The 20,941-nt window shown below is 41.5% G+C and overlaps 1 protein-coding gene across 1 annotated transcript in view; it reads left to right on the top strand.

The window, feature by feature from the left end:
• Positions 1–20,941, top strand: part of LOC310648880 (mitogen-activated protein kinase kinase kinase 3-like) — a 111,389-nt gene that overhangs the window by 50,804 nt on the left and 39,644 nt on the right. Inside the window, exons 3-5 of the mRNA XM_083376987.1 lie at positions 6,931–7,034; positions 16,654–16,697; positions 20,712–20,811. Coding sequence (XP_083233113.1) covers positions 6,931–7,034; positions 16,654–16,697; positions 20,712–20,811 — 248 coding nt within the window. The remainder of the gene's footprint in view (positions 1–6,930; positions 7,035–16,653; positions 16,698–20,711; positions 20,812–20,941) is intronic.

Below are 20,941 nucleotides of genomic sequence, written 5' to 3'. Positions count from 1 at the left end.
GTCCAGATCCTCCTGTATTTTAAGCCTATCTTCTGGAGTATTGGCTATTCCTGCCAGCTTGGTGTCGTCTGCAAATTTGATGAGTTCCCCATTTATCCCTTCGTCCAAATTGTTGATGAAGATGTTGAAGAGCCCTGGGCCCAGAACAGAGCCCTGGGGCACCCCACTACACACTTCCCTCCGTGTAGATGCGGTTCCACTGAGGACCACAAGCTGAGTACAGCTGGTCAGCCAGCTACGAATCCTAGACTTATAACCACGGTTAGGACTGGAATTTTAGTCACTAAGCAATGTAGTCATTAAGTGAATCACTAATGATGATCTGAGCTGATTTTTTTTTATCACAGTTAAGTGAATCCCGAGTAGGTGTTAGTTTGTCCAGCCAAGTTTCTGATTTGCTTATTTTTTTGGCCTGATTCCTAGTTGGTCCAGCCCTTGGGTGAAAGCTTGGTGTGGCATAAGGCACGTAATCATACTTTCATGTACAAGTAGTCCTCGTTTAGTGACCACAATTGGGACTAGGAACTTGGTTGCTAAGCAAAGCAGTTGCTGAGTAAAACAGTGATTTGGCTGTAGTCTTACTTTACTTCCTTTTGCTTCACAGACCTGCAAAGGATGTAAATGCAAAGAAGATTGCAAAGTAATTTTTCATGACCACTGTGATTGCAAATGGTCACTGAATGAGGCAGATGTTAAGCAAGGACTACCTGTACTCTCTTTATGGGTTGCAGGTTATCTCTGTAGCTTTCTTGGCAAGAAAAAGAAAGTGACTTGGCACCATTTTCTTCGAGGATTTTTAATAGATTTGGGTTTCCTGGTGGTGTCTCATCCAATCAGGTCGAGCTGTACTTAGCTTTTTTTCCCCCCCTAGATGCTTATCCCTGAACTAGACTTGGGAGACCAAGAGCCTTAAGATATAAACCTGATGTAACATTTCCTGGGGGCTTCACTTGGGTCACCTTGTCTATATTACCTTCCCTCCTTTGCCTCTGATTTAGTATCAGAATAACAAAGTACAAAGTTGAAAGGGACCTTGGAGGTCATCTAGCCCAACCCCCCCGCTCAGGCAGGAAACCCTGTACCATTTCAGACAAATGGCTGTCCAGTCTCTTCTTAAAGACTTCCAGTGTTGGAGCATTCACAACTTCTGGAGGGAGGTTGTTTCACTGGTTAATTGTTCTAATTGTCAAGAAATTCCTCCTTAGTTCTAGGTTGCTTCTCTCCTTGACTAGTTTCCATCCGTTGCTTCTTGTCCTGCCTTCAGGTGCTTTGGAGAATAGGAGGAAACCCCCCCTTCATCATATTTCCTTTCATATTTACTGTTGTGAACATAGACTGGTCCATAATATTCCCTGGAGATTATTCCAAAACCTTGGTTTCAACTCAGGTATATCATCTATTTGAAGAACTTTATTCAATACTTTTGTTTTATTTTTCACATTTTGGATAAGCCACAGGTTGTTGTAGAAACTTTGCAGATGTTTTCCTAGAAAGAATACAGGATAAATATTTTTGAGCCTTGCTTGTTCTAAACTGCATTTCTAAACTAAACAAAACTGGATCATCGTCCCACAGTTATAAGATCCTGCTTTACGTCTGCTTTTTAAGAGTTGTGGACTTCAACTCCCAGAATTTCACACCTCTTAAAAGTTACCACTTTTGAAAACCATTGGGCTAAGCTGGTGATGGAAACAGGATTCCCTTCCTTCCATGGAATCTCCTAAGGAGGATCCCTAGAGTTGCGATCAACCTTGATTGGAAAAATGCTGTCTCTGGGCAGAAGCCCTTTAATAAACAAAGTTATACGATGGATGGCTTTGCAACCAAAGACATCGCTTGTTGATCCAAGTTGCAAGTTCACCTGAAATGTTAACTTTTCTTTTGCAGGGGGAAAAAAAAACAATTGTTCCGTTTGCTGTTTAAAGTGCAGTCGCGAAGGACCGCTGATTATTTGGGTTTGCAGAAAGTTCAGGAGAAAGGATTTCCCAAAAGCTTTGGGAAATCAAGCAAACTAAAGGAAGTGATTCCCACTCCCTTTTCTCTGATAATCTTCCTTGGCCCTCCAGAGGACTGCTGAGGAAGAACAGCAGAGGTTTGCTCATTTAAAGCTGATATTATTTCAGATTTTTTGGATCTTGGCCCACTCCACATTCTTTGAGCTGCACATCATACGTTTTTCCTTTCTGGAAATATGCTCTGCAAAATCTAGTAACCCAAATTTCCAGCCGGGCCGGCTGTTGCACAGTATTAATTAGGTATAACAGCATCTTACTTAGATAACTTTGAAAATAATTTTGCATCTGTTTTTTTTTAAATGTGTATAGCTAGAAGGTGGCAATTTTTTTTCCTGATAACCTGAATCAAAATCACGTGAAGTACCGTTTTATAAAGCCTTAGTAAGGCCGCACTTGGAATACTTGCATCCAGTTTTGGTCACCACATCACAAAAAGATGTTGAGATTTTGAAAAAAAAAGTGCAAAGAAGAGCAACTAAGATGATTAAAGGCCTGGAGACTAAAACGTAGGAAGAATGGTTGCAGGACTTGGGGTTAACTAGTCTAGAGAAAAGAAGGTTTAGGGGTGACACGATAGCAGTATTGTAGCATTTGAGGGGCTGCCACAAAGAAAAGGGGATCAACTTATTTTGCAAAGCACCAGAAACAATGGATGGAAACCAATCAAGGAGAGAAGCAGCCCAAAATTAAGAAGAAACTTCCTAACAGTGAGGACAATTAACCAATGGAATGGCTTGCTTTCAAAAGTCGTGGGTATTTCATCACTGGAGATTTTTAAGAAGAGATTGGACAGCTACTTGTCTTCAATGGTATAGGGCAGACATGTCAAACACAAGGCCCAGGGGCCGGATCCAGTGGTTTCATGTGGCCCACGAAGCCATCCTGGAAACAGTGAGGGAACGGCCCCCGCTGCGTTGGCCCTGGCCCAGAGACCCTCTTCCTGCCAGAGACCCTCAGATCTGTCCCACTCCTGCCCAGGCCCCCATAGGCACCCTTGATGCCAGCCATGTAGAGCTGGCCACGCCCACCCAGTAGGCCATATGCACTCTAGCCACGCCCACCCAGTAGGCCACGCCCACCCAGGCCATACCCACCCGGCCCCCTGAGGGCAACCGCAATGCTGATGCGGCCCTCAGTGAAATTGAGTTTGACACCCCTGGTGTAAGATCTCCTGCTTGAGTGGGGGCTGGACTAGAAGATCTCCAAGGACCCTTCCAGCTTCTATTATGTTCTGTTCTTATTTCTATATTCTGTTCTATATAAAAGTATTGAGAGAGCGTAAACATTTATACCTAAGCAAAGTTTTAGGCATGCAGGACTGGCACCAAGTAAAAGTTTGCAGCCACTTTTAAAATATCAGGATTTTTTTCACTGTGTACATATGAACAGATAAGCAGGAGGGCCCAACAATCACAGTTCGTTTAGTGACCATTCAAACTTACAACACCACTGAAAGAAGTGACTTTTGAGCACTTTTCACACTTAACGACCATTGCAACATCCCTATGGTCATATGGTCAAAATTCCGATGCTTGACTGCTGACTCACATTTATGACGGTGGCAGTGTCCCAGACTCATGTGATCCCCTTTTGTGACCCTCTGGCAAGCAAGGCCAGATTCACTTAGGAATTAGTCACATGTGACTAACTTAACAACTGCAATGATTCCCTTAACAATTGTGGCAAGAAAGGTTGTAAAACGGGGCAAAACTCGCTTAACAAATGTCTCACTTAACAACATAAATTTTGGGCTCGCTTGTGGTCATAACCCGAGGAGTTACCTGTACCAGGCAACCAGTTCTGGAAGTTTGCAGCCACTTTTAAAATATCAGGATTTCACTGTGAGTGTTTGGCTGGTTTTTTTGTACACATGGTGGTGGCATAGTGTGTGTTGCAGGGCATATAAACATGATAGCCGCTGTCTAAATTTTAGCAGTGCTGCAGTGCAGAACAGTATGTAGAGGTTAAAAGCCCCAAAGTAGAAACGGGGAGAGAGAAAGATCTAGTCCTGGCTTAGCCACAAAGCCAACAGGTGAGGCTTTGGCCAGGCCGTCCCTCAGTTCTGTGGAAAAGAGCATTATTTCTCCACTTAAGTAATTTTACAGAGCGTGGACTTCAACTCCCAGAATTCCCCAGACAACCTTTGTGGACTTCAACTCCCCAAATTCCCAGCCAGATTGCTTCCAGTATTCTGGTAGCTGAAGACCACATATTTTAAAATTGCTTTTAAAAATGAGTTAAGAAAACCTATTGTGCTTCAATTGATGCACTAAGACAGGGGTAGGCAACCTTGGTTCTTTTATTATTCGTGGACTTCAATTCCCAGAATTCCTGAGCCAGCCATGCTGAGGAGAAAGGGAGAGGTTTCCAAACTGAGGCATGTGGGCTCAGGAATTCTGGGAGTTGAAGTCCACGAGTCATAAAAGAGCCAAGGCTGCCTACCCTGGGCTTAGGCCTAGGCCACTTTATGACTGGTGGACTTCAACTCCCAGAATTCCTGAGCCAGCCATGCTGAGGGGAAAGGGAGAGGTTTCCAAGCTGAGCCATGCGGGCTCAGGAATTCTGGGAGTTGAAGTCCACAAGTCATAAAAGAGCCAAGGTTGCCTACCTCTGGCCTAGGCCTAGGCCGCTTTATGACTGGTGGACTTCAACTCCCAGAATTCCTGAGCCAGCCATGCTGAGGGGAAAGGGAAAGGTTTCCAGGCTGAGCCATGCAGGCTCAGGAATTCTGGGAGTTGAAGTCCACCAGTCATAAAAGAGCCAAGGTTGCCTAACCCTACACTAAGATATGGCTTGGCTTTGCATTCATCAATGTATCTGAAGCCCTCAATTTTCCTATTCTCTCTTAAATGGCTAGGGAATTCTGGGAATTGAAGTCCCGGATATGCTGGCTATGGAATTCTGGGAGTTGAGGTCCAGGTATTCTGGCTGGGGAATTCTGGGAACTAAAGATTCCTAAATGGCAATTCCTACTGATAGAATTTTTTACTTTTTACTTTTCATTTTCAATGGTCCAAGCTTTTAAAGTAATGTTAATCATTCTTAATCATAGTTTATAAACTTTACTGTATTGTGTTCAAATGTGCATTGAAGTAATACAATATAACATATCTAAGGTAAAGGTGCGTGCTAGTCGTTTCCGACTCTAGGGGCCGGTGCTCATCTCCGTTTCAAAGCCGAAGAGCCAGCGTTTGTCCGAGGACGTCTCCGTGGTCATGTGGCCGGCATGACTAGACGCCAAAGGCGCACGGAACGCTGTTACCTTCCCACCGTAGTGGTCCCTATTTTCCTACTTGCATTTTTATGTGCTTTCGAACTGCTAGGTTGGCAGAAGCTGGGATGAGTAACAGGCACTCACTCTGTTACGTGGCACTCGGGATTCGACTCGCCAAACTGACGACCTTCTGATCGACAAGCTCAGCGTCCTAACCCACTGGGCCACCGCGTCCCTTTTATAACATATCTACATTAGCATAAAAGGGGGAAAGGGTCTCTTACTAAGCGTACAAGCGTACTTCTGCCTACCCCCAAATTCCCTTTTTGGTTAAACTTTGCGATGTATCTTTTTTCATTTTTTATTCTTACTTTTTTTTGTTCTTAATTTTTATTAATACATAATGAATAAAATTAGGGGGGAGAACATTAGCTCCCCGTGATCTTATGTGTTCTTGCTTTGAGTGCACAAGGACATTTTTGTGATTGGATAGGAATATTCAAAGTCCTCGACTTATGGCCACAATTTGGATCAGGATTTCTGTTGCTAAGCAAGGAAGTTGATAGGTTTTGTCCAGTTTTATGACCTTTTTGCCCTACTTGTTAAGCAAATCATCACGGATATTAAATGAATCAGGCATTGATTAGTGTGCTATCCTAGTCACATGTAATGGTGATTTAGTGGGTACATTAATATTAATATCAATTATATTCCCCGGCAGTTCCTTTCACCCAAAACCCAGAACTGTTCCAAGTGACGTCCAGCCAAAAGCAGGCCAATGCTAGTCCACCAAGCAATGGCCAAAGAGTCCGCAAGGCACTTGAAAAGTTTCCCAAACACAATAAATCTACCGGTCTTAATTAAATCCACAATACAGGTAATCCTCAACTTATAACAATTCATTTAGTGACTGTACAAAGTTAGAACAGCACTGAAGAAAGAACAGTTACAATCTTTCCAGCATCCCCATGATCACGTGATTCGAATTCAGATGCTTGTCAACTGATTCATCTTATGACGGTTGCAGAGTCCCAGGGTCACGTAATCCCCTTTTGCGACCGTCTAACAAGCAAAGTCAATGGGGAAGCCAGATTTACTTAACAACAACCGTGTGACTAACTTAACAGCCGGAGTGATTCACTTAACAACTTTTAAGAAAGATCGTAAAATTGGGCAAAACTCTCTTAACAAATATCTCACTTAACAACAAAAATTTGGGGCTCAGTTGTGGTCATAAGTCAAGGAATAGAGGGTTCACGAGGCAAGAAAAATCTAGAGTTCGCAAGGCACAATCCAAAACAAAGCTCAACTTAACGACCACATTTGGGTCTAAAATTTCCGTTGCTAAGCAAGACTGTTGCTGAGAGTTTTGCCCCATTTTACGATCTTTCTTGCCACAGTTCTTAAGAGAATCGCTACAGTTACTAAGTAAGTAGCACAGTTGTAAAGTGAGTCTGTCTTCCCCCTTGACTTTGCTTGTCTGAAGGTTGCAAAAGGGGATCACGAGACCAAGAGGATGCTGCAGCAGTCATAAGTGCGAAAAACGGTCACAAGTCCCTTTTTCCCCCCTGAATGGCCACTAAATAAATGGCTGTAAGTCGAGGACTACTTATATATCTTTGGAGTATATTTTATGGTCCTTGAGAAGACACCACAAAGTTTCAGAGGTCTAACCTAATTTTTTGTTTGTTCTGTTTGCAGACGAAGAAGAAGTTCTTAATTCTATTATGAAGGATCTGGCCGCCCTTGGCAAATGCGGTGGATTTTTAGACAGCAACAGGAATAAAAATCATTCGAACAAACAGGTTAGAAATGGACCTTCAGATTCTGTTCTGCAGTTCTCACTGTTCCTACACAACATAAAAGGGATTAAAGCGGTGTTTTTTCAACCTTGGCAGCTTTTAAGATGGTTGGACATCACTTCCCAGAATTCTCCAGCCTGCCTTGCTGTCAAGGATGAGAAACAGCGTGTTGGAAGTTCATCGCGTGTGGCTGTTCTGGGGTTTACAGCCAAAAGAGCAGAATATTTATTTTATTTATTAATTGAATTTATATGTTGCCTATCTCACTATCCAAAGTCACTCTGGGTGGAATGTGAAATAGACAGGACTGTTTGTTGTAGATCATTTTTGATCAACCTTGTCCACTTTGAGAGGGATGGACCTCAATTTTCATCAACCTTGTCCACTTTAAGAGGGATGGGCTTCAGTTTTGATCAATCTTGTCTACTTTAAGAGGGATGGACCTCAATTTTCATCAACCTTGTTCACTTTAAGAGGGATGGACTTCAGTTTTGGTCAACCTTGTCCACTTTAAGAAGGATGGACTTCAGTTTTGGTCAACCTTGTTTACTTTAAGATGGGTAGACTTCAGTTTTGATCAACCTTGTCCACTTTGAGAGGGATGGACCTCAATTTTGATCAACCTTGTCCACTTTAAGAGGGATGGGCTTCAGTTTTGATCAATCTTGTCTACTTTAAGAGGGATGGACCTCAATTTTGATCAACCTTGTCCACTTTGAGAGGGATGGACCTCAATTTTGATCAACCTTGTCCACTTTAAGAGGGATGGACTTCAGTTTTGGTCAACCTTGTCCACTTTAAGAGGGATGGACCTCAATTTTGATCAACCTTGTCCACTTTAAGAGGGATGGACTTCAGTTTTGGTCAACCTTGTCCACTTTAAGAGGGATGGACCTCAATTTTCATCAACCTTGTTCACTTTAAGAGGGATGGACTTCAGTTTTGGTCAACCTTGTTTACTTTAAGATGGGTAGACTTCAGTTCTGCATCAGAATAGAGCTGGAGGAGATCTTGGAGATCTTCTAGTCCAGCCCTCTGCTCAAACAGGAAATCCCATACTATTTCAGGCAAATGGTTGTCCAGTCTCTTCTTAAACCATCCAGTGATGGAGCACTCGCCACTTCTGGTGGCAAGCTGTTCCACTGGTTAATTGTCCTCACTGTCAGGAAGTTTCTCCTTAATTCCAGGTTGCTTCTCTCCTTGATGAGTTTCCACCCATTGTTTCTTGTTTTGCGTTCTGATGCTCTGGTAAATAAGTGGACCCTTTCTTCTTTGATCACTTTTGATGAAGTTTGGCCACTTTAAGATAGGTGGACTTCAACTTCCAGAATTCTGGGAGTTGAAGTCCACCTATCTTAAAATGTTCAAGGTTGACTAACCCTGTTGTAAGAAATGGTGATCCTCTAATTTGGAGAGTGACAAGAAAAAAAAAACAGTTTTTCACTTTTTAATTTTTGGATCCTCTCTCCCCCCCCACACCTCTACCCCCATTTTTCCTTTTCTGTCATTTTGTCTTTTATCTTTCTTTGAAATGTGATAAAGTTTATTAAGCCAAGGCAACCAACTAGAGGAGCATATGCTCAATTTTGGCATCAGACCGATTCATAGAAAAGAAGGCTGGCTGATGTGCAAAAAGACAGTGGATCATCGCATTGATTTTGAGACCACTGATTTAATTTGATCCAAGCCAATAATCCAGTCTGGAAAATTGATTTGATTTGGGGATTAAATCCAGTTTGCTTTTAATTCTCTGAGTGCCTCTGGGTTTATAAAATTCTGCTGCTAATCTTTCTGTTGTCAGCAAAGACCAAAATGCTTTAAAAAAACTGAATTATAGATTTTAGATTGAATAACACAGATTCTATGCCAAAAAAAACCTCCCGTCCTTCTCTTCCCATCACTATAACAACATATGCTTGTTGACGAAAACAAACACGTCGCTGAGCTCCAGGGTGTAACAGCTCTCTGAGTTAAATTCAGCCCTATAGCAGCCCATGCTGAAAAACGATTCAAGATGTTTAGCAAATTCATGAGGCCACAAACAGCTGTTGTAGTGGCCAATGAGCCAATAATGCTTTGATTGACAGGTGGAATTAATTTTTTTTATGGAAACTGATGCACCAAGGAGGGTGGAGAGCAGGCAGAACTTGGCAAGCATCATCTTGGGATAACTTGAGAAAAGTTGGGGTGATTCCAGAAATGAAACATTCCTTACAAAGACCGCACATTCTTTTGAATTACTGATAGTCCTTGACGTAACAACATTTCGTTTAGTGACTTTTCAACATTCTGACAGCCCTGAAAATATGGTCACACTGATGACCTTTTGCAGCCTCCCCATGGTTACGTGATCAAAATTCAGACACTTAAGAACTGATTCATATATATGATGGTCGCAGTGTCCAGGGATCACGTGATCCCCTTTTGAGACCTTCTGACAAGCAAAGTCAATGGGGAAGCCACAACTGTGTTACTAATTTGATTCACTTAACGAACGTGGCAAGGATGGTTGTAAAATGGGGCAAAATTCAGTAAACAAATGTCTCACTTAGCGACAGAAATTTTGGGCTCAATTGTGGCTGTAAGTCAAGGACGACCTGTATCTTGGAGTTGGGAGGCTGATCAAATAAATATAGATAAAATATAGGTAGTCCTCGATTTATGATTATGAGGGTTTGGAAAAAATTCAGAGAAGAGCAACTAAGATGATCCAAGGCCTGGAGACTAAAACATAGGAAGAACGGCTGCAGGACTTGGGTTTGGTTAGTCTAAAGAAAAGAAGAAATAGGGGCGACATGATAGCAGCATTCCAGTATTTGAGGGGCTACCACAAAGAAGAGGGGGTCACATTATTCTCCAAAGCACCAGAGGGCAGGAAAAGAAACAATGGTTGGAAACTGATTACAGAGAGAACCAACCTGGAATTAAGGAGAAACTTCCTGACAGTGAGGACAATTAACCAGTGGAACAGCTTGCCTCCAGAAATCGTGAGCGCTCCATCACTGGAGGTTTTTAAGAAGAGGTGCTAGACAGTCACTTGTCTGAGATGGTATAAGTTTTCCTGCTTGAGCAGAGGGCTGGACTAGAAGACCTCCAAAGTCCCTTCCAGCTTTTATTCTGTTCTGTTCTGTTCTGTTCTATCCCATCCCATCCCATCCCATCCCATCCCATCCCATCCCATCCCATCCCATCCCATCCCATCCCATCCCATCCTATTCTATTCTATTCTATTCTATTCTATATTTCTATTCTATTCTATTATTATTTCTGTTCTATTCTATTCTATTCTATTCTACTCTACTCTATTCTATTCTTCTCTCTTTCTTGATCTCCCTTTTCCTTCAAACGTTTTCTCTTGTTTATCTTAATCTTTTATTTTTGAAAATCAATAAAGTTATGAAATTAAAGAAAAATAGCAGGCCGAAGAACACAATGTGTTCCAACACCAATTAGCTGTTGGAACACATGGTGAAATTCATGACACATAGGTATAATTAATCAGTTTCAACAGGGAAACGGTCAGTATCGTAGATCAAGCCAAGTCCCCAAAACACCAGAGAATGCCTAGAAGACTGGCACTCAGACAAAACTGCCATCACCAGGCACAAAGAGATAAGCAACATTTGCACACCATTCAAAAGAACAATAAAAAGATTTTTTTTAAAAAAAGAAGAAACAAATAGACCAGAATTTCAGCGTTATCAAGGAAATAGTAAGGAGAAAAAACATATCACTTCCAACGAGGGTAATTTTATCTCTCAACTTCTCTAGATCACACCAGAGTGCAGCAAAATTTTGAAAGCTGTACTCTGCTGATGAAGATGATGAAGGGATCTGTTCAAGGCTGGTTCAGGAAGGACCAGGATGCAAAATGGACACAGCCTGATTGTGGTTTTCGTTTCCCCTTCTCATTGGGCCTCTTTTGCCCATGCTTGTTTTCCTAAGTTTTACCCAGCAATGTTTTCCCTGAAGCTTCTCTCATATTTCTCTACTCGCCAGCCAACTGCTGTTGTGTATGTTGCCTGGTGTGTTTCCTTTGGCCCTTAACGAAAGGAGGTCACTGTTATTGTTTCACAGTGAAGAAAGAGGATGCAGCTATTACGTTTCCTCTCTTCTGGGGTTGCTTTTGTCCATTTCCAGCAACAAATTGTTCCAAAACGGAGCTGTTCTGCTCAACAACAACAACAAAAAAATGGCATTGGGTCTTAAGGACTGTCCAACTGAGTGGAGATACAAGCAGGGCAGATCTGAATGGCATCTCTTTATTTAGACCAAGGGTGGGGAACTATGGACTTTTTATGAGTCAGGAATTCTGGGAACTGAAGTCCACAAGTCATAAAGGGGGTCACAGTTCCCCACCTCTCATTTAGAGTGTCTTTTCAGGAAATTTCTTAGGGGTGGATTAACATAGGGAAGACCACAGATGAAAACTTATCACAGGTGACTAGCAAGGGAAAAGGTTTGTGGTCTTGCATTTCAAGATATAGATAGTCCTCGGCTTACGACCACAATTTGGATCAGAATTGACGCTGCTAGGTAGGGCAGCTGTTAAGGGAGTCACAACCAACTTTTTTTTTTTTGCTGTGGTTATTAAGCAAATCCCCGCAGTTGTTAAATGAATGATTCAGTCGTTAAAGTGACTCTGGCTTCCCACGTTGATTCTGCTTGTCGGAAGCCCCCTGGGAAAGTTGCAGATGGGGATCACACGATCCCAAAACAAAGAAAAACATGTTGTGCTTCTTTCAAACCAATTTCTTTATTGTTTCTCACTTATGTCTGTCTAATTGTTTGTCTGGTCTATCTCTATCATCTATCTACCTGTCTATCTACTTACCTTCTTATTTGTCTGTCTGTCTCTCTATCTACCTACTTACCTACCTATTATCTGTCTCTCTATTATCAATCTACCTATCTGTCTGTCTGTCTGTCTGTCTGTCTGTCTCTATCTATCTATCTATCTATCTATCTATCTATCTATCTATCTATCTATCTATCTATCTACTTACCTACCTGTTTGTTTGTCTCTGTCTTACTATCTATCTACCTACTTACCTAGCTATTATCTGTCTCTATCATCTATCTACCTGCCTACCTATTATCTCTCTGTCTCTGTCTCTCTCTGTCTACCTGTCTGTCTGTCTGCCCATCCATCAATCCACCCACCCACCCACCCACCCACCCACCCACCTATCTGTCTGTCTGTCTGTCTGTCTGTCTCTTTATCAGCTATCTGTTATCTCTGTCAATTATCTATCTATTACCTATCTATTTTATGAGAATCTTGTCACACTAAAGCATGCTACTATCCGTATAAACTCTGGGAATTATTAAGGTGGAGCCGTCTTCACCCTCTTTCACTCACAGAAACTATCTGAATTGAGTTGCCTCTTGCCCCTCTGGAATGCAGCCCCTCCCTTCTGGAAATCTGGGCCACAGTATGTTCCATCAGAGGGGTGCTGCATCAGTCGTAAACACACTCCACAAATATTTCCTGTTTGGACTACCTTGCAAATCTGACAAAATCTCTTTGGTTTTCTCACTAAAGGTAAAGAGTTCATTTAGTGACAGTTCGAACTTACAAAAAGCTCTGAAAAAAGGGGCCGTTTTTCACACTTACGACTGTTGCAGTTTCTGTATAGTCATCTAATCAAAACTCAAAGACTTGACAACTGGTTAATATTTATGATGGTGGCCATATCCTGGGATCACGTGACTCCCTTTTGTGACCTTCTGACAAGCAAAGTCAATAGGGAAGCCAGATTCACTTAACAACCATATTACTAACAATTGCAGTGATTCACTTAACAACAGTGGCAAGGAAGATCATAAAATGGGATAAGGCTCATTTAACAACTGTCCTGCTTAGCAGTGAAAACGCTGGGCTCAATTGTGGTCGTAAGTTGAGAACTAACTATATTCAGCCATGCTGTCAATGCTGTTTTTGCCAACTGGAGAATTCTTCAGCTCAGCCACGGAGGATAACCCAACATCCATACAAGCAGTGATAGCTGGTGGGAAATAGATTAGGATCCTCTGTTTCATTGGGGTTTAAGAGACACTCCTGTTTCAGCTTAGGAACTCCAAGGGATCTAGCAGTGAAGTGAATCCACAGTGATGACCCAGTTTAGTGACCCACCAAATTCAGCTGATTTCCAATTGTTGATGGGAATCACCTGAATTTGGAATTTTTGTTACATTAACAGAGGTATAGAATCATAAATCACATGAGGTGCTAGGACTGTTGTGTAAAGTCTTAGTAAGGCCACACTTGGAATACTGCATCCAGTTTTGGTCACCACACTATAAAAAAGATGTTGAGACTCTAGACCAGACATGTCAAACACAAGGCCCGGGGGCCAGATCTGGCCCGTGAAGTGGTTTCATGCGGCCCGCAAAGCCATCCTGGAAAGAGTGAGGGAACGGCCCCCACTGCCTTGGCCCTGGCCCAGAGACCCTCCTCCTGCCAGAGACCCTCAGATCTGTCCCACTCCTGCTCAGGCCCCCATAGGCACCCTTGATGCGAACGATGTAGAGCTGGCCACGCCCACCCAGTAGGCCATACGCACTCTAGCCACGCCCACCCAGTAGGTCACGCCCACCCTGGCCATACCCACTCGGCCCCCTGAGGGCAACCGCAATGCTGATGCGGCCCTCAATGAAATTGAGTTTGACACCCCTGCTCTAGAAATAGTTCAGAAAAGAGCAACAAAGATGATCGGGGGACTGGAGGCTAAAACACATAAAGGATAGTCGCAAGAACTGGGCATGGTTAGTCTAGTGAAGAGAAGGACTAGGGGTGACATGATGGCAGTCTTACAATATTTGAGGGGCTATCAGAGAGGAGGGGGGGGGTCATCCTCTTCTCCAAAGCACCTGAAAGTAGATAAGAAGCAATCGATGGGAGATAATTAAAGCGAGAACCAACTAGAACTAAGGAGGAATTTCCTGTTAGTCAGAACAATTAATCAGTGAAGCAGCTTGCATCCAGAAGTTGTGAGTGCTCCAACACTGGAGGATTTTAAGAAGAGATTGGACAAACATTTGTCTGAAATGGTATAGGGTCTCCTGCTTGAGCAGGGGACTGGACTAGATGACCTCCAAGGTCCCTTCCTACTCTTGTTATTCTGTTCTTCTGAAATCAATCAACTTCAGCCACTTATTGATGCAGTCCATTTTGCCACATTAGGATGTGATCTTTTTAATAAACACGCACAGACACATGCTTCCACATAAATAGCCCTTGGACTGAAACTTCCTCACTGCCACAACATATTTTCAGGCGCATGGAATGGAAGCATGGAAACTGCTAATCATGTTCTGGATAAACCTCAAGTAAAAGATAAGAAGAGTTTTCAGGAAAAGGCGTCGTCATCCATTCGCTCCTGTAGAAATTCTCCTGTTTAGATATACCAGCAGTGTGTAGCTGATCTTTGCAAACTATGTACACTCCCAAATGTAGGATGCGCTTTTTCCATCCCAAAAGAAACCGGAGGGAGAAAAGAAAGAGAGATAAAGTTATAATTTAATTCTGCATAACAAAAAACAAAACAAAACACAAACCTTTAAGAATAGCGGCCCCACCTAATTCTCCAACCAGCTGTGGATTTTTCTGAGCACTTTTATGCTCTTGGTTTGCAAGAAATGGACACATTTTTCCAAAAATCCCTGCTTGGGGAACAGCAAAATGTCTATTATTTTATTAACATAATATAAAATGCGAAAATACAAAAGCAAATAGTAGGGAACAAAGGTAAGTGGGAGGGAAGAAGTGAAGTGTGGGGAGAAGGGGGGAAAAGAAAAAAAAGGTGTTGACTTCCCTCTTTTGCAGTAAAATATAAGACAATAAAACCAAATTTCAACTTTTTATGTTTCTATTGTAGTATGAACTAGCCATTTCTATAACAACAAATCAGTCTAATCAGTAAAACCCAAAATCAAAGTATAATTTTTTTCCACCTCGTGCACAAAGTGGCTTCCAAGTAGAAACAAAAGTTCTTATATTCTTTTGTTTTATCAAAACAATTTTTTTTATCAATTTAGCCATCTCTGCTAACTCTTATCAACTTTTGTAGCCATTCATCCATGGTTGGAATCGAAACGTCCTTCCATTTCGTGAGTAGAGTAGTCTTGCTGCTGTCGTCAAATATAAAATCAAGAGTTTCGAATTATTTTCCAAGTCTTTTTCCATTAGACCCAGAAGAAAAGAATGAAGATTGCATTGTTATATTAGTTTGCAGAGCTTTCTTTCTTTAAGAGAGAAAGCAAATTCACAAAGCATGCTAAATCAAACCCTAGTATGTTCCATTATGTTACCGGAGCACTCAACCAGCTGATTCAGCCCCAGAAGTACTTTTTAAAAGGCTGCCAATGGGAAAGGGGGTGTTTACTGGGTCCTGCAGAATTTAAAAATTATAGGATGGTCCTGCCCAAACATTTTTGGAAGACAAGCAACTTATCACTATATTTTTTTTTCTTTCAAGCAATAGACTTTCATCTATTTTAAACATGCCCTACGTGTTACTTTGTCCTAATCCTTATTCCCATTTGGGAGGGTGGGCTGCAAGATATTACAGATACCAAGCAAGGAAAGGGGGCAGTGGATGAATTGAGGCTGAGACTGAATTGTTAAGACCTGGTAACATGAGAAGAGCAGAAGAACTAACTGTCTGTCTGTTTCTCTCTCTCTCTCTCTCTCTCTCTTTCAACCATTATCTCTGTTATCTACCTATCTCTCTATCTCTATCTCTTTATCAGCTATCTGTTATCTCTTACTCTATCATTTACCTATCATCTAGCTACCTAGCTATTGTGTATCACCTATCACCTGTCTGTCTTATCTATCCATCCATATCTATCTACCCATTCCTGCATCCATCTATCATCTCATCTATCTCCTTTTTTATAAACTATTATCTCTCATTCTATCATCCATCCATACCTCTATTATCTATCATCTCTCTTCTGTCTGTCTATATCTATCTATCTATCTATCTATCTATCTATCTATCTATCTATCTATCTATCTATCTAACTAACTATCTAACTATCTATCTATCTATCTATCATCTATCTATCATCTATCTATCTTTCATTTCTCACTCTATTATCCATCAATCCGTAATTGACTGACTGCCTGACTGTCTGTCTGTCTATCTATCTATCTATCTATCTATCTATCTATCTATCTATCTATCTATATCTATATCTGTTTCATTTCTCACTCTATCATCCATCAATCCATAACTGCCTGCCTGCCTGCCTGCCTGCCTGCCTGCCTATCTATCTATCTATCTATCTATCTATCTATCTATCTATCTATCTATTTATCATCTATCTATTTATCATCTATCTATTTCATTTCTCATTCTATCATCCATCAATCCATCTGCCTGCCTGCCTGCCTGCCTGCCTGCCTATCTATCTATCTATCTATCTATCTATCTATCTATCTATCTATCTATCTATCTATTTCATTTCTCACTCTATCATCCATCAATCCATAACTGCCTGCCTGCCTGCCTATCTCTGTCAACTATTTTAACTATCTATCCATCTCTCTATCATCTATTTATCCATCCGTCTATCTGTATTTAATGGTTTTCTGTCTCCTTGTCTTCCGTAGTTGCGGAATGCCAGGATCAAGTTTGAGCATGATGGAGAAAAAAGGTACAGCTGTTTTATTTTTTCATTAAATTTCTTGGCTGCCCATCCCCCCCTACAGACCCCTGGACCTGGGTCTGTCAGGTTTAGATATTTTGCTTCCTTTTGCTGAACTTTAAAAACCATCTCCTAAGTAAATAAAACCCAAGGTTATTTCCCTTGTTTCGTGGTCCCCCTTCAGGTATCCCTACAAAAATGATTATATACTACCGAGAGGTTGGCAATATTTTTTTATTTATTCCCTCATGATTACAGGCCACTCCTGTTGAAAATTAATCAATTAAACTTAATTTAAAAATTGGTCTTAATTTTTGTATTAATGTTTTAAAAATTATACCCTGTAAACCGCCCTGAGTCCTTCGGGAAAGGACGATATATAAATTCAATAAATTAAATTAATTAATTAAATTACCGATCAATTTTGCAACTCTGGGTAACGAACAGTAGACGGAACCAAACACAAAACACAAAGCATTTCAGTTAAAAATCCAAATGGTTACTCGGAAAATGACTCTGAGCAGCTTACATTCTTCATTCTGGCAATAAGATTAAAATGCAGTTACGGCAAACGTATTAAATGCATTCGCTTCAATAAGAATTGAGTGGAAGGACAGAATTTATCAGCATTGGATGATAAGGCGCAACGAGTCCCACAATCGTGCCCAAAACCTCTGTTGCAAAGCGAGACAGTCGTTAAGTGAATTTTTGCCCCATTTCTTGCCACAGGTGTTAAGTGAAATAATTGCAGTTGCTGAGTTAGCAACCCAGTTGTTAAATGAATCTGGCTTCCCCATTGACTTTGCTTGTCAGATGGTCACAAAAGGGGGTCGCGTAAGCCAGGGACACTGTGACCGTCATAAAAATGAGTCAGTTGCCAAGTCTTTGGATTTTAATCATGTTGACCATGGGGATGCTGCAATGGCCGTAAGCGTGAAAAATGGTCGTAATTCGCTTTTTCCATTGCCACTGTAACTTTGAATGGTCATTAAATAAACTCTTGTAAGTCAAGAACTACCTGTATTATATTTTCCATGATGCTGTTAATCAAGTATGAGGATCCCCTTTCTTGCTACACAGGTGCCGTTTTCCTCCGACATACCGATAGTCCTTGATTTATGACCGCAGTTGGGACTGGAACTAAACAATGCCCTCAATTTTATATACTTTCTTTTCAGAACAGGCAACAGAATTTCATTTTTAATGTGGGCCAGTGTGCTCATAGTAGAAAATGACAATAAAGATTTATCTTATCTGATATCATCTTATCTTATAATTTTGCACCTTTTTTTGCTACAGTTATTGAGCTAATCAAATTGCCTCCCCCATTGACTTTGTTTGTTGGAATCTGGATGGGGAGGTCTCAAAGAGGCATCATGTGATTTATTTATTTATTTATTTTTTATTACATTTATATCCCGCCATTCTCCGAAGACTCAGGGCGGCTTACAAGCTTAGCAGTAGCCTTCACTCTAGGTATATGCCTGTTTGTTAGGGCTTTCACACACACCCCAAGCGGCATTATTACAAAGTCAGCTTAATTGCCCCCAACAATCTGGGTCCTCATTTTACCTACCTCGGAAGGATGGAAGGCTGAGTCAACCTTGAGCCTGGTGGGACTCGAACCTGGGCTAATTGCAGGCAGCTGGTGTTACTTAAGGAGGCATCAGCCCACTGCTCCACCAAGGCTCTATGTGATCCCCCAAGACACTGGGCTGGTGTAAATATATACGCCATTTGCACAAGAGCTTAAATCACAATCATATGTCTGGTGGGGAGTATCAATTGTAAGTCAGTCCAGTCATTCAGAATACAGCTGGAAGGGACCTTGGAGGTCTTCTAGTCCAACCCCCTGCTCGTGCAGGACATTTCAGATAAATGTCTGTCCAGTCTCTTCTTAAAAACTCTCAATCATGAAGCACCCACATCTTCTGAAGCCAAGCCGTTCCACTGGTTAATTGTCCTCACTGTTAGGAAGTTTCTCCTTAATTCCAGGTTGCTTCTCTCTTTAATGAGTTTCCATCCATTGTTTCTTGTCTTGCCTTCTGGTGCTTTGGAAAATAGCTGGACCCCCTCCTCTTTGGGGCATCCCCTCAAATATTGGAATACTGCTATCATGTCACTCCTGATCCTTCTTTTCATTAAACTGGATATACCCAAGCCCTGCAGTTGTTCTTCATATGTTTTTGTCTCCAGGCCTTTGATCATCTTAGTTGATCTTTTCTGCACTTTTTCCAAAGTCTCAACGTCTTTTTTTGTAATATGGCGACCAAAACTGGATATGGTGTCCCAGGTGTGGCCTTACTAAGGCTGTATAAAGTGGTATAAAGTCACTTTTTGCAGAGTTGTCATAACTTTGAACAGTCGCTAAACGAATGGACAAGTCAAGGACTGCCTGCAGCTTACATCAGAGCTCTGTAAGCAGTGTAAAGATACATGAGGACATGTGTGAAAGGAGACCAGATTCTTAATGGTTGCTGGAATTGGGTATGTCTAGTTTAATGAAGAGAAGGACGAGGGGTGACATGATAGCAGTCTTCCAGTATCCCAGGGGCTGCCCCAAAGAAGAGGCAGTCAAGCTATTCTCCAAAGCACCTGAAGGAAAGACAAGAAGCGACGGATGAAAACTAATCAAGGTGAGACGCAACCTAGAACTAAGGAGAAACTTCCTGACAGCTAGAACAATTAACCAGTGGAACAACCTGCCTCCAGAAGTGGTGAATGCTCCAACACTGGGAAGTTTTAAAGAAGAGACTGGACAGCCATTTGCTCAAAATGGTATAGGGTTTTCTGCCTGAGCAGGGGTCTGGACTAGATGACCTCCAAGATCCCTTCCAACTTTTATTATTACTATTATTATTATTATTATTGATCGTCGCACAGTCAGCCAGATGTTCAGACTGGATTTGGCATTTTTGTCTACCTATCGAGTCCTTACCAAGGACCTGGGATTGGCAAATGTGGATGTTTGATGGTATTACAGATATCATCACAGGATGGAAGCAGTTCCTTGTTGTTGTTGTTGTTGTTGTTATTCTGGTTTTTCCTGACCTGGAAGGTGGGGCTTTCATTGACATTCAGCAGAACCGTTCTAACATAACTCACTGCACGTTCACAACATTATAGTTAGCCCTCAACATATAACCATTCATTTAGTGGCCATTTGAAGTTACCACTGCACTAAAATAAGTGAATTGTGCTGAGTTTTCACATTTACAACCCTTGGTCATATGATCAAAATTTGGATGCTTGGCAACTGGCATGTATTTATGACAGTTGCAGCGTCCCGGGGTCATGTGATCAATTTTTGTGACCTTCCCAGCTGGCTGCCAACAAGCAAAGACAGTGGGGGAAATCAAATTCACTTAACAACAATATGATTCAGTTAACAACTGCACTAATCTGCTTAACAACCACAACTGATTTGCTTTAAAAAAGGTCATAAATTAGGGAATGACTCACTTAGTAATTGTCCTGCTTAGCAACAGAAATTTTGCTTATAGTAGTAAGTTGAGGACCAGCTATAATAAGCCTCAGTCACAGAGATTTTATTTGCTTCTGTGTATAAGAGCCTGTTGTTGCAAAAAGTACACAGGAAGTCCTCCATATATAAGCACAATTGGTCCCACAACTTTTCTTGCTGTGTGAGACACGTGTTAAGTGAGTCTTGCCCCATTTTACAACTTTTCTTGTTACTTTAAGTGAATCACTACAGTTGTTAAGTTAAGCATACGGCTGTTAAGTGAATCTGGCTTCTCCAGTGACTCTGCTTGTCACAAAAGGAGGTCACATGAATCTGGGACACTGCAACCATCATAAGCAGGAGTCAGCTGCCAGGCATCTGGATTTTAATCACATGACCCTGGGGATGCTGCAACAGTTGTGTGAAAAACAGTCACAAGTCACTTTTAATGACCTTTGTAACTTCAAACGGTCACTAAACAAACTGCTGTAAGTCAAGGACTATCTGCACAATATTGGTAGGATGATGTTAATTGTTTTCACAAATGCATCCTTCTGCAGGATTATCCAGTTCCAGAGGCCGGTTAAGTTCAAAGATGTTTTGCAGAAAGTCATGGATGCTTTTGGGCAGTTGATGGATTTGCATTATGCTGACAATGAGGTACCTTATATGTTGCTTCTTTTTCTGTCTCGGCCATTCTCTTGCTCTTCATGGGAAATGTGACAGCAATAAGATGGGACAATATTTTTTTCGGTCATTCTTTCTTCAGATTCCCCGCTCACCTCACAAA

Source organism: Vipera ursinii, assembly GCF_947247035.1.
Source record: "Vipera ursinii genome assembly, chromosome: Z".
Taxonomy (NCBI): domain Eukaryota; kingdom Metazoa; phylum Chordata; class Lepidosauria; order Squamata; family Viperidae; genus Vipera; species Vipera ursinii.
Note: the sequence above shows the minus strand (reverse complement) of the source record. Positions and strands in the feature narration are given on the sequence as shown.